Source organism: Phyllobates terribilis, unplaced genomic scaffold (assembly GCF_046119375.1).
Source record: "Phyllobates terribilis strain yellow unplaced genomic scaffold, ASM4611937v1 Scaffold_11__3_contigs__length_659146591, whole genome shotgun sequence".
In the NCBI taxonomy this organism is placed as follows: domain Eukaryota; kingdom Metazoa; phylum Chordata; class Amphibia; order Anura; family Dendrobatidae; genus Phyllobates; species Phyllobates terribilis.
The window spans coordinates 581,171,586-581,185,151 of NW_027362771.1; the positions used below are offsets into that span (position 1 = coordinate 581,171,586).

Genomic DNA, 13,566 nt, shown 5'->3' on the forward strand with positions numbered 1-13,566 from the left:
CAGTATTATAGTAGTTATATTCTTGTACATAGGGGGCAGTATTATAGTAGTTATATTCTTGTACATAGGGGGCAGTATTATAGTAGTTATATTCTTGTACATAGGTGCAGTATTATAGTAGTTATATTCTTGTACATAGGGGGCAGTATTATAGTAGTTATATTCTTGTACATAGGAGCAGTATTATAGTAGTTATATTCTTGTACATAGGAGCAGTATTATAGCAGTTATATTCTTGTACATAGGAGCAGTATTATAGTAGTTATATTCTTGTACATAGGAGCAGTATTATAGTAGTTATATTCTTGTACATAGGAGCAGTATTATAGTAGTTATATTCTTGTACATAGTGGGCAGTATTATAGTAGTGATATTCTTGTACATAGGGGCAGTATTATAGTAGTTATATTCTTGTACATAGGGGCAGTATTATAGTAGTTATATTCTTGTACATAGGGGGCAGTATTATAGTAGTTATATTCTTGTATATAGGGGGCAGTATTATAGTAGTTATATTCTTGTACATAGGAGCAGTATTATAGTAGTTATATTCTTGTACATAGGGGGCAGTATAATAGTAATTATATTCTTGCACATAGGGGCAGTATTATAGTATTTATATTCTTGTACATAGGGGGCAGTATTATAGTAGTTATATTCTTGCACATAGGGGCAGTATTATAGTAATTATATTCTTGTTCATAGGGGGCAGTATTATAGTAGTTATATTCTTGTACGTTTGGGGCAGTATTAGAGTAGTTATATTCTTGTACATAGGGGGCAGTATTATAGTAGTTATATTCTTGTACATAGAATAGGATTATAGTAATTATATTCTTGTACATAGGGGGGCAGTATTATAGTAGTTATATTCTTGTACATAGGGGGCAGTATTATAGTAGTTATATTCTTGTACATAGGGGCAGTATTATAGTAATTATATTCTTGTACATAGGGGCAGTATTATAGTAGTTATATTCTTGTACATAGGGGGCAGTATTATAGTAGTTATATTCTTGTACATAGGGGCAATATTATAGCAATTATATTCTTGTTCATAGGGGGCAGTATTATAGTAATTATATTCTTGTACATAGGGGGCAGTATTATAGTAGTTATATTCTTGTACATAGGGGGCAGTATTATAGTAGTTATATTCTTGTACATAGGGGGCAGTATTATAGTAGTTATATTCTTGTACATAGGAGGCAGTATTATATTAGTTATATTCTTGTACATAGAAGCAGTATTATAGTAATTATATTCTTGTACATAGGGGCAGTATTATAGTAGTTATATTCTTGTACATAGGGGCAGTATTATAGTAGTTATATTCTTGTACATAGGGGGCAGTATTATAGTAGTTATATTCTTGCACATAGGGGCAATATTATAGTAATTATATTCTTGTTCATAGGGGGCAGTATTATAGTAATTATATTCTTGTACATAGGGGGCAGTATTATAGTAATTATATTCTTGTACATAGGGAGCAGTATGATAGTAGTTATATTCTTGTACATAGGGGCAGTATTATAGTAGTTATATTCTTGTACATAGGGAGCAGTATTATAGTAGTTATATTCTTGTACATAGAAGCAGTATTATAGTAGTTATATTCTTGTACATAGGGGCAGTATTATAGTAATTATATTCTTGTACATAGGGGCAGTATTATAGTAGTTATGTTCTTGTACATAGGGGGCAGTATTATAGTAGTTATATTCTTGCACATAGGGGCAATATTATAGTAATTATATTCTTGTTCATAGGGGGCAGTATTATAGTAATTATATTCTTGTACATAGGGGGCAGTATTATAGTAATTATATTCTTGTACATAGGGGGCAGTATTATAGTAGTTATATTCTGGTACATAGAAGCAGTATTATAGTAGTTATATTCTTGTACATAGAAGCAGTATTATAGTAATTATATTCTTGTACATAGGGGCAGTATTATAGTAGTTATATTCTTGTACATAGGGGGCAGTATTATAGTAGTTATATTCTTGCACATAGGGGCAATATTATAGTAATTATATTCTTGTTCATAGGGGGCAGTATTATAGTAATTATATTCTTGTACATAGGGGGCAGTATTATAGTAATTATATTCTTGTACATAGGGAGCAGTATTATAGTAGTTATATTCTTGTACATAGGGGCAGTATTATAGTAGTTATATTCTTGTACATAGGGAGCAGTATTATAGTAGTTATATTCTTGTACATAGGGGCAGTATTATAGTAGTTATATTCTTGTACATAGGGGCAGTATTATAGTAGTTATATTCTTGTACATAGGGGGCAGTATTATAGTAGTTATATTCTTGTACATAGGGAGTAGTATTATAGTAGTTATATTCTTGTACATAGGGGGCAGTATTAAAGTAATTATATTCTTGCACATAGGGGCAGTATTATAGTAATTATATTCTTGTTCATAGGGGGCAGTATTATAGTAGTTATATTCTTGTACATAGGGGGCAGTATTAAAGTAATTATATTCTTGCACATAGGGATAGTATTATAGTAGTTATATTCTTGTACATAGGGGGCAGTATTATAGTAGTTATATTCTTGTACATAGGGGGCAGTATTATAGTAATTATATTCTTGCACATAGGGGCAGTATTATAGTATTTATATTCTTGTACATAGGGGGCAGTATTATAGTAGTTATATTCTTGCACATAGGGGCAGTATTATAGTAATTATATTCTTGTTCATAGGGGGCAGTATTATAGTAGTTATATTCTTGTACGTTTGGGGCAGTATTAGAGTAGTTATATTCTTGTACATAGGGGGCAGTATTATAGTAGTTATATTCTTGTACATAGAATAGGATTATAGTAATTATATTCTTGTACATAGGGGGGCAGTATTATAGTAGTTATATTCTTGTACATAGGGGGCAGTATTATAGTAGTTATATTCTTGTACATAGGGGCAGTATTGTAGTAATTATATTCTTGTACATAGGGGCAGTATTATAGTAGTTATATTCTTGTACATAGGGGGCAGTATTATAGTAGTTATATTCTTGTACATAGGGGCAGTATTATAGTAGTTATATTCTTGTACATAGGGGCAATATTATAGCAATTATATTCTTGTTCATAGGGGGCAGTATTATAGTAATTATATTCCTGTACATAGGGGGCAGTATTATAGAAATTATATTCTTGTACATAGGGGGCAGTATTATAGTAATTATATTCTTGTACATAGGGGGCAGTATTATAGTAGTTATATTCTTGTACATAGGGTGCAGTATTATAGTAGTTATATTCTTGTACATAGGGGGCAGTATTATAGTAGTTATATTCTTGTACATAGGAGGCAGTATTATATTAGTTATATTCTTGTACATAGAAGCAGTATTATAGTAATTATATTCTTGTACATAGGGGCAGTATTATAGTAGTTATATTCTTGTACATAGGGGCAGTATTATAGTAGTTATATTCTTGTACATAGGGGCAGTATTATAGTAATTATATTCTTGTACATAGGGGCAGTATTATAGTAGTTATATTCTTGTACATAGGGGGCAGTATTATAGTAGTTATATTCTTGCACATAGGGGCAATATTATAGTAATTATATTCTTGTTCATAGGGGGCAGTATTATAGTAATTATATTCTTGTACATAGGGGGCAGTATTATAGTAATTATATTCTTGTACATAGGGAGCAGTATGATAGTAGTTATATTCTTGTACATAGGGGCAGTATTATAGTAGTTATATTCTTGTACATAGGGAGCAGTATTATAGTAGTTATATTCTTGTACATAGGGGCAGTATTATAGTAGTTATATTCTTGTACATAGGGGCAGTATTATAGTAGTTATATTCTTGTACATAGGGGGCAGTATTATAGTAGTTATATTCTTGTACATAGGGAGCAGTATTATAGTAGTTATATTCTTGTACATAGGAGCAGTGTTATAGTAGTTATATTCTTGTACATACGGGCAGTATTATAGTAGTTATATTCTTGTACATACGGGCAGTATTATAGTAGTTATATTCTTGTACATAGGGGGCAGTATTATAGTAGATATATTCTTGTACATAGGGGCAGTATTATAGTAGTTATATTCTTGTACATAGGGGCAGTATTATAGTAGTCATATTCTTGTACATAGGGGGCAGTATTATAGTAGTTATATTCTTGTACATAGGGGCAGTATTATAGTAGTTATATTCTTGTACATAGGGGCAGTATTATAGTAGTTATATTCTTGTACATAGGGAGCAGTATTATAGTAGTTATATTCTTGTACATAGGAGCAGTGTTATAGTAGTTATATTGTTGTACATAGGGAGCAGTATTATAGTAGTTATATTCTTGTACATAGTGGGCAGTATTATAGTAGTTATATTCTTGTACATATGGACAGTATTATAGTAGTTATATTCTTGTACATAGGGAGCAGTATTATAGTAGTTATATTCTTGTACATAGGGGCAGTATTATAGTTGTTATATTCTTGTACATAGGGGCAGTATTATAGTAGTTATATTCTTGTACATAGGGGGCAGTATTATAGTAGTTATATTCTTGTACATAGGGAGCAGTATTATAGTAGTTATATTCTTGTACATAGGAGCAGTATTATAGTAGTTATATTCTTGTACATAGGGGGCAGTATTATAGTAGTTATATTCTTGCACATAGTGGGCAGTATTATAGTAGTTATATTCTTGTACATAGGAGCAGTATTATAGTAGTTATATTCTTGTACATAGGAGCAGTATTATAGTAGTTATATTCTTGTACATAGGAGCAGTATTATAGTAGTTATATTCTTGTATATAGGGTGCAGTATTATAGTAGTTATATTCTTGTACATAGGGGCAGTATTATAGTTGTTATATTCTTGTACATAGGGGCAGTATTATAGTAGTTATATTCTTGTACATAGGGGGCAGTATTATAGTAGTTATATTCTTGTACATAGGGAGCAGTATTATAGTAGTTATATTCTTGTACATAGGAGCAGTATTATAGTAGTTATATTCTTGTACATAGGGGGCAGTATTATAGTAGTTATATTCTTGCACATAGTGGGCAGTATTATAGTAGTTATATTCTTGTACATAGGGGGCAGTATTATAGTAGATATATTCTTGTACATAGGGGCAGTATTATAGTAGTTATATTCTTGTACATAGGGGGCAGTATTATAGTAGTTATATTCTTGTACATAGGAGCAGTATTATAGTAGTTATATTCTTGTACATAGGGGCAGTGTTATAGTAGTTATATTCTTGTACATAGGGGCAGTATTATAGAAGTTATATTCTTGTACATAGGGGGCAGTATTATAGTAGTTATATTCTTGTACATAGGGGGCAGTATTATAGTAGTTATATTCTTGTACATAGGGGCAGTATTATAGTAGTTATGGTATATTCTTGACTGTTATCTTGATGTTAGCAGATGAGATACTGAACTGAACAGTTACCTGGAAAGTGAGTCTCCATGTGCAGAACTTGTGCCATCATGTCTGTAATTGCTTGTGATAAACAGAAATGTGCAGGTTGTGCTGTTTAATTGTGCTCTATAAAAGGGAGAATAATAGAGAAAGGTATAGTGAAAATTCACAGAAATAAGTCTGTCCATAGTAAATCAAGGTGACACAGTCAAGAGGGAGGAGCTATGTGACATGGAGTCAGCTCCTCCCACCACAGGGAGACAGTCAGGAGGGAGGAGCTGTGTGACATGGAGTCTGCTCCTCCCACCACAGGGTGACAGTCAGGAGGGAGGAGCTATGTGTCATAGAGTCTGCTCCTCCCACCACAGGGTGAGAGTCAGGAGGGCGGAGCTATGTGACATGGAGTCTGCCCCTCCCACCACAGGGTGACACAGTCAGAAGGGCGGAGCTATGTGACATGGAGTCTGCCCCTCCCACCACAGGGTGACGCAGTCAGGAGGGAGGAGCTATGTGACATGGAGTCTGCCCCTCCCACCACAGGGTGACACAGTCAGGAGGGTGGAGCTATGTGACATGGAGTCTGCCTCTCCCACCACAGGGTGACAGTCAGGAGGGCGGAGCTATGTGACATTGAGTCTGCCCCTCCCACCACAGGGTGAGACAGTCAGGAGGGCGGAGCTATGTGACATGGAGTCTGCCCCTCCCACCACAGGGTGACACAGTCAGGAGGGTGGAGCTATGTGACTTGGAGTCTGCCCCTCCCACCACAGGGTGACAGACAAGAGCAAAAACATTGTAACCTTTTACAGTACAGCCAATCAGATCACTGATTTCATTTTCTGTCCTGTCTGAGGACTGGTTGCCATTAGTAACGCCTCCCGGGGTCTCAGCCTTGGCTCATATACCGCCCCTGTGTCCCCTCTCAGTGTCTCGTCCCCATGTGCTCGGTGTCACACGTTCTGTACACACTCCATCACGAGTTCTCTGTGATCAGCCCCTGACACACGTCTCTGCCCCGTCCTCCTGTCCATAGTCATGGCTGCCTTCTCTTCCTCATACTCGGCTTCATTCATCTGTTTCCTTGTGTCCCCCTGTACACAGGATAATCTTACTCTCACATTACAGATCCCATATCTCTCTATTCTTGTTTCCTATCATTTCTTGCCTTTTTCCCTCGTTCTTGTAGAGTCTGTTCATTCCCGTACCCTCTGCGGACGGTCTCTTTCATTCCTGTTTTCTCTGTGGTCGGTCTCTTTCATTCCTGTCCTCTCTGTGGACAGTCTCTTTCATTCCTGTCCTCTCTGTGGACGATCTCTTTCATTCCTGTCCTCTCTGTGGACGATCTCTTTCATTCCTGTCCTCTCTGTGGACGGTCTCTTTCATTCCTGTTTTCTCTGTGGTCGGTCTCTTTCATTCCTGTCCTCTCTGTGGACAGTCTCTTTCATTCCTGTCCTCTCTGTGGACGGTCTCTTTCATTCCTGTCCTTTCTGTGGACGGTCTCTTTCATTTCTGTCCTCTCTGTGGACGGTCTCTTTCATTCCTGTCCTGTGGATGGTCTCTTTCATTCCTGTCCTCTCTGTGGACGGTCTCTTTCATTCCTGTCCTCTCTGTGGACGGTCTCTTTCATTCCTGTCCTCTCTGTGGACGATCTCTTTCATTCCTGTCCTTTCTGTGGACGGTCTCTTTCATTCCTGTCCTTTCTGTGGACGGTCTCTTTCATTCCTGTCCTCTCTGTGGACGGTCTCTTTCATTCCTGTCCTCTCTGTGGACGGTCTCTTTCATTCCTGTCCTCTCTGTGGACGGTCTCTTTCATTCCTGTCCTCTCTGTGGACGGTCTCTTTCATTCCTGTCCTTTCTGTGGACGGTCTCTTTCATTCCTGTCCTCTCTGTGGATGGTCTCTTTCATTCCTGTCCTCTCTGTGGATGATCTCTTTCATTCCTGTCCTTTCTGTGGACGGTCTCTTTCATTCCTGTCCTCTCTGTGGACGGTCTCTTTCATTCCTGTCCTCTCTGTGGACGGTCTCTTTCATTTCTGTCCTCTCTGTGGACGGTCTCTTTCATTCCTGTCCTCTCTGTGAATGGTCTCTTTCATTCCTGTCCTCTCTGTGGACGGTCTCTTTCATTCCTGTCCTCTCTGTGGTCGGTCTCTTTCACTCCTGTCCTCTCTGTGGACGGTCTCTTTCATTCCTGTCCTTTCTGTGGACGGTCTCTTTCATTCCTGTCCTCTCTGTGGTCGGTCTCTTTCATTCCTGTCCTCTCTGTGGACGGTCTCTTTCATTCCTGTCCTTTCTGTGGACGGTCTCTTTCATTCCTGTCCTTTCTGTGGACGGTCTCTTTCATTCCTGTCCTCTCTGTGGACGGTCTCTTTCATTCCTGTCCTCTCTGTGGACGGTCTCTTTCATTCCTGTCCTCTCTGTGGACGGTCTCTTTCATTCCTGTCCTTTCTGTGGACGATCTCTTTCATTCCTGTCCTTTCTGTGGACGGTCTCTTTCATTCCTGTCCTCTCTGTGGACGGTCTCTTTCATTCCTGTCCTTTCTGTGGACGATCTCTTTCATTCCTGTCCTTTCTGTGGACGATCTCTTTCATTCCTGTCCTTTCTGTGGTCGGTCTCTTTCATTCCTGTCCTCTCTGTGGACGGTCTCTTTCATTCCTGTCCTCTCTGTGGACGGTCTCTTTCATTCCTGTCCTTTCTGTGGTCGGTCTCTTTCATTCCTGTCCTCTCTGTGGACGGTCTCTTTCATTCCTGTCCTTTCTGTGGTCGGTCTCTTTCATTCCTGTCCTCTCTGTGGACGGTCTCTTTCATTCCTGTCCTCTCTGTGGACGGTCTCTTTCATTCCTGTCCTCTCTGTGGACGGTCTCTTTCATTCCTGTCCTTTCTGTGGACGATCTCTTTCATTCCTGTCCTTTCTGTGGACGATCTCTTTCATTCCTGTCCTTTCTGTGGTCGGTCTCTTTCATTCCTGTCCTCTCTGTGGACGGTCTCTTTCATTCCTGTCCTCTCTGTGGACGGTCTCTTTCATTCCTGTCCTCTCTGTGAACGGTCTCGTCATTCTCATACGTCTCTCATTCCTCCCATTCTGTATTCCTGTATTCACACTTTCTCCCTCCTGTATACTTCCATCATGTTCCAGTTTGATGTCTCGTCATTCCCTCTCTTTCTTGCCTTCTGTCCAGTTTCATTCCTCTTTGATCCATCTTCATTCATAGACTTTTCTCTCTTTGTCTCCTTTCCGGCCTCATGTACTTTTTACTCTTCATCTTCTGTCTCTTCACTCCTGTAGATCCTCTCTTCCTCCCCACCGCTCTCTATTCATTCCTGGTTTTCCCCATTTCTGTACATTGGCTCCTTTCATTCCTTTCTCCTCACCTTCACACAGTGTATATACCCTTCCCTCTCCATTCCTTTATCTTCTCATTCCTACATATCATGATGCCTCGCCCCTTCCCCAGTTTTCTTCAGTTTCTTACCTTTATTCCATTTTGTCTTCATTATTCTTCTGCTCTTAATTCTCATACTATCCTTCATTCATTCCTGCACTCATTCATAATGCTGATTCTTGTACACTATTTCTATCCTGTACTTTCCTGCATCTATCTGCATCCATCTCTTACACACTCTAGTTCTTAAGCTTTTATTTAATTCCTGTACACTCTCTTCATCCCTGCACATTCACTGTTCATTCCTGCAAGCACTATTTTCATTCTTGTCTGCACTTCTTTATTCCTGCACACGCCTTTCATTCTTGTGCACGGCCTTCACTCCTGTGCACACCCTTCACTCACGCCCTATACTCCCGAGCGCACACTTTACTCCTCAGCACACTTTTCACTCCAGCGCATGCTCTTCACACCCTTTACTCCCTCACAGGACATTCACGCCTGCACACCCTTCACATCTGCAACTTTTACTCCCACGCGCACTCTTCACGCCTGCACACCCTTCACTCCCAGGCATGCTCTTTACTCCCAAGCACGCCCCTTCACTCTTGCACACACTCTTCACTTCTGCACACGCCCTTCACTCCTGCGCACGCCTGTCACGCCTGCGCACGCCTGTCACTCCTGTGCCCGCCTGTCACTCCTGTGCCCACCTGTCACTCCTGCGCACGCCCGTCACTCCTGCGCACGCCCGTCACTCCCAGGCATGCTCTTTACTTCCGGGCACGCCCCTTCACTCTTGCACATGCTCTTCACTCCTGCGCATGCTCTTCACTCCCGGGCACGCCCCTCACTCCTGCGCATGCCCTTCACTCCTGCGCACGCCCTTCACTACCAGGCATGCTCTTTACTTCTGGGCACGCCCCTTCACTCTTGCACACGCTCTTCACTCCTGTGCATGCTCTTCACTCCCGGGCATGCCCTTCACTCCTGCGCACGCTCTACCCTCCTTCGCACGCCCTTCACTCTTGCGCACGCCCTTCACTCCTGCACACACCCTTCACACCTGCGCCATCTTCACGCCCTTTACTCCCTCACATGACATTCACGCCTGCACACCCTTCACATCTGCGCCTTTTACTCCCACGCGCACTCTTCACGCCTGCGCACCCTTCACTCCGGGCACGCTCTTTACAACCATGTACGCCCCTTCACTCTTGCACACACTCTTCACTCCTGTGCCCGCCTGTCACTCCTGTGCCCGCCTGTCACTCCTGCGCACGCCTGTCACTTCTGCGCACGCCCCTCACTCCTGCGCATGCCCTTCACTCCTGCGCATGCCCTTCACTACCAGGCATGCTCTTTACTTCTGGGCACGCCCCTTCACTCTTGCACACGCTCTTCACTCCTGTGCATGCTCTTCACTCCTGGGCACGCCCTTCACTCCTGCGCACGCCCTACCCTCCTTCGCACGCCCTTCACTCTTGCGCACGCCCTTCACTCCTGCACACACCCTTCACGCCTGCTCCATCTTCACGCCCTTTACTCCCTCACATGACATTCACGCCTGCACACCCTTCACATCTGTGCCTTTTACTCCCACGCGCACTCTTCACGCCTGCGCACCCTTCACTCCGGGCACGCTCTTTACTCCCATGTACGCCCATTCACTCTTGCACACACTCTTCACTCTTGCGCCCGCCTGTCACTCCAGCGCACGCCCTACCCTCCTTCGCACGCCCTTCACTCTTGCGCACGCTCTTCACTCCTGCGCATGCCCCTTCACTTTTGCGCACGCTCTTCACTTTTGCGCACGCTCTTCACTCCTTCGCACGCCCTTCACTCCTGCGCACGCCCTTCACTCCTGCACCCGCTCTTCACTCCTGCGCACGATGTCTTAATTTCTTCCCTTTTACCCCCCTTGTTAAATGTCTCCTCCTCTTCACCTCCTTCTCATCCTTTCTCCACTTCTACCCCTCTTCTTTCCCATTCCTCTATCACTCTTTCCATTTCTTCTACCTCCCAGTTTCCTCTTCTCTGCTCTCCTCGTCCCTCTCCTTCCCCACTAGTCTCCTACATGCTGTTCTGCTCTTGCAGACACACACTTATTGTGTCTTGCCTGTCCCTGTCACAGCAGTTCCCCAGATCGCAGTGACAGCAGGCTCTCTGTTTACTAGCTCCAAGCCACAACATCCCGCACTGTGTGCAGCTGGAACATGGCCCCCGCTCTTCATTGTTCCTCATGCCCTTAAAGGAGCGATCCTAGCTTCAACAAGACTGAGATATACCGGGGTGATGGGGTGGGGTGGGTGACTTATAGGCATGTCGACACTGCAGTGCCCAGAACATTTTGTATTTTATATACAAAACTATGTCACTACTTCCAATAACCTACTACTGGCACCACCAGGGTCTGCACTGCTGTTTCGGTATTCTCTATACACACAGCGCTCTGTCACTGCCTCTCCATCTTACATCTCTGTTCTGCTATTCCTGCATACACAACTCTAGATCCTTATATTACCAATCTAGGCTCTGCTATTCCTGTATTATCTATTCACATAATCTGTGTCACTAACTCTATATGTTACCTCTCTGCACTCTGTTATTCCTGCATTGTCTTTACAGAGCTCTGTCACTACCTCCTCATCTTACCTCTTTGAGCTCTGCTATTCCTGCATAGTCTATGCCCATAGAGCTCTGTCACTGCCTCCTCATCTTATCTTTCTGCACTCTGCTATTCCTGCATAGTCTATGCCCATAGAGCTCTGTCACTGCCTCCTCATCTTATCTTTCTGCACTCTGCTATTCCTGAATAATCTATGCCCATAGAGCTCTGTCACTGCCTCCTCATCTTATCTTTCTGCACTCTGCTATTCCTGCATAGTCTATGCCCATAGAGCTCTGTCACTACTTCCTCATCTTATCTTTCTGCACTCTGCTATTCCTGCATAGTCTATGCCCATAGAGCTCTGTCACTGCCTCCTCATCTTATCTTTCTGCACTCTGCTATTCCTGAATAATCTATGCCCATAGAGCTCTGTCACTGCCTCCTCATCTTATCTTTCAGCACTCTGCTATTCCTGCATAGTCTATGCCCATAGAGCTCTGTCACTGCCTCCTCATCTTATCTTTCTGCACTCTGCTATTCCTGAATAATCTATGCCCATAGAGCTCTGTCACTGCCTCCTCATCTTATCTTTCTGCACTCTGCTATTCCTGCATAGTCTATGCCCATAGAGCTCTGTCACTACTTCCTCATCTTATCTTTCTGCACTCTGCTATTCCTGCATAGTCTATGCCCATAGAGCTCTGTCACAGCCTCCTCATCTTATCTTTCTGCACTCTGCTATTCCTGCATAGTCTATGCCCATAGAGCTCTGTCACTGCCTCCTCATCTTATCTTTCAGCACTCTGCTATTCCTGCATAGTCTATGCCCATAGAGCTCTGTCACTGCCTCCTCATCTTATCTTTCTGCACTCTGCTATTCCTGTATAGTCTATGCCCATAGAGCTCTGTCACTGCCTCCTCATCTTATCTTTCAGCACTCTGCTATTCCTGCATAGTCTATGCCCATAGAGCTCTGTCACTGCCTCCTCATCTTATCTTTCTGCACTCTGCTATTCCTGAATAATCTATGCCCATAGAGCTCTGTCACTGCCTCCTCATCTTATCTTTCTGCACTCTGCTATTCCTGCATAGTCTATGCCCATAGAGCTCTGTCACTACTTCCTCATCTTATCTTTCTGCACTCTGCTATACCTGCATAGTCTATGCCCATAGAGCTCTGTCACAGCCTCCTCATCTTATCTTTCTGCACTCTGCTATTCCTGCATAGTCTATGCCCATAGAGCTCTGTCACTACTTCCTCATCTTATCTTTCTGCACTCTGCTATTCCTGAATAATCTATGCCCATAGAGCTCTGTCACTACCTCCTCATCTTATCTTTCTGCACTCTGCTATTCCTGCATAGTCTATGCCTATAGAGCTCTGTCACTACCTCCTCATCTTACCTCTTTGAGCTCTGCTATTCCTGTATGGTCTATGCCCATAGAGCTCTGTCACTACCTCCTCATCTTACCTCTTTGAGCTCTGCTATTCCTGTATAGTCTATGCCCATAGAGCTCTGTCACTACCATTTCATTTTACTTTTCTGTGCTTTGCTATTACTTTATGGTCTATACACAGAGCTCTGTCACTACCTCCTTATCTTACCACGCTGCACTCTCCTATTCCTGTATAGTCTATGCCCATATAACTTTGTCACTACTTTTTCATCTTACCTCTCAGACTATACAGGAATAGGAGAGCTCAATGCCCATAGAGCTCTGTCACTACCTCCTCATCTTATCTTTCTGCACTCTGCTATTCCTGCATAGTCTATGCCCATAGAGCTCTGTCACTACCTCCTCATCTTATCTTTCTGCACTCTGCTATTCCTGCATAGTCTATGCCCATAGAGCTCTGTCACTGCCTCCTCATCTTATCTTTCTGCACTCTGCTATTCCTGCATAGTCTATGCCCATAGAGCTCTGTCACTGCCTCCTCATCTTATCTTTCTGCACTCTGCTATTCCTACATAGTCTATGCCCATACAGCTCTGTCACTGCCTCCTCATCTTATCTTTCTGCACTCTGCTATTCCTGTATAGTCTATGCCCATAGAGCTCTGTCACTATCTCCTCATCTTACCTCTTTGAGCTCTGCTATTCCTGCATAGTCTATGCCCATAGAGCTC

General features: G+C 42.3%; 1 protein-coding gene across 2 annotated transcripts in view; it reads right to left on the bottom strand.

The window, feature by feature from the left end:
* KANK2 (KN motif and ankyrin repeat domains 2) overlaps positions 1–13,566 on the bottom strand; it is a 121,917-nt gene that overhangs the window by 19,527 nt on the left and 88,824 nt on the right. For both annotated transcript variants that reach the window (XM_073654221.1, XM_073654222.1), the window contains one exon: positions 5,478–5,573. In XM_073654221.1, the coding sequence (XP_073510322.1) occupies positions 5,478–5,517 (40 nt within the window). In that variant the 5' untranslated portion in view covers positions 5,518–5,573. The remainder of the gene's footprint in view (positions 1–5,477; positions 5,574–13,566) is intronic.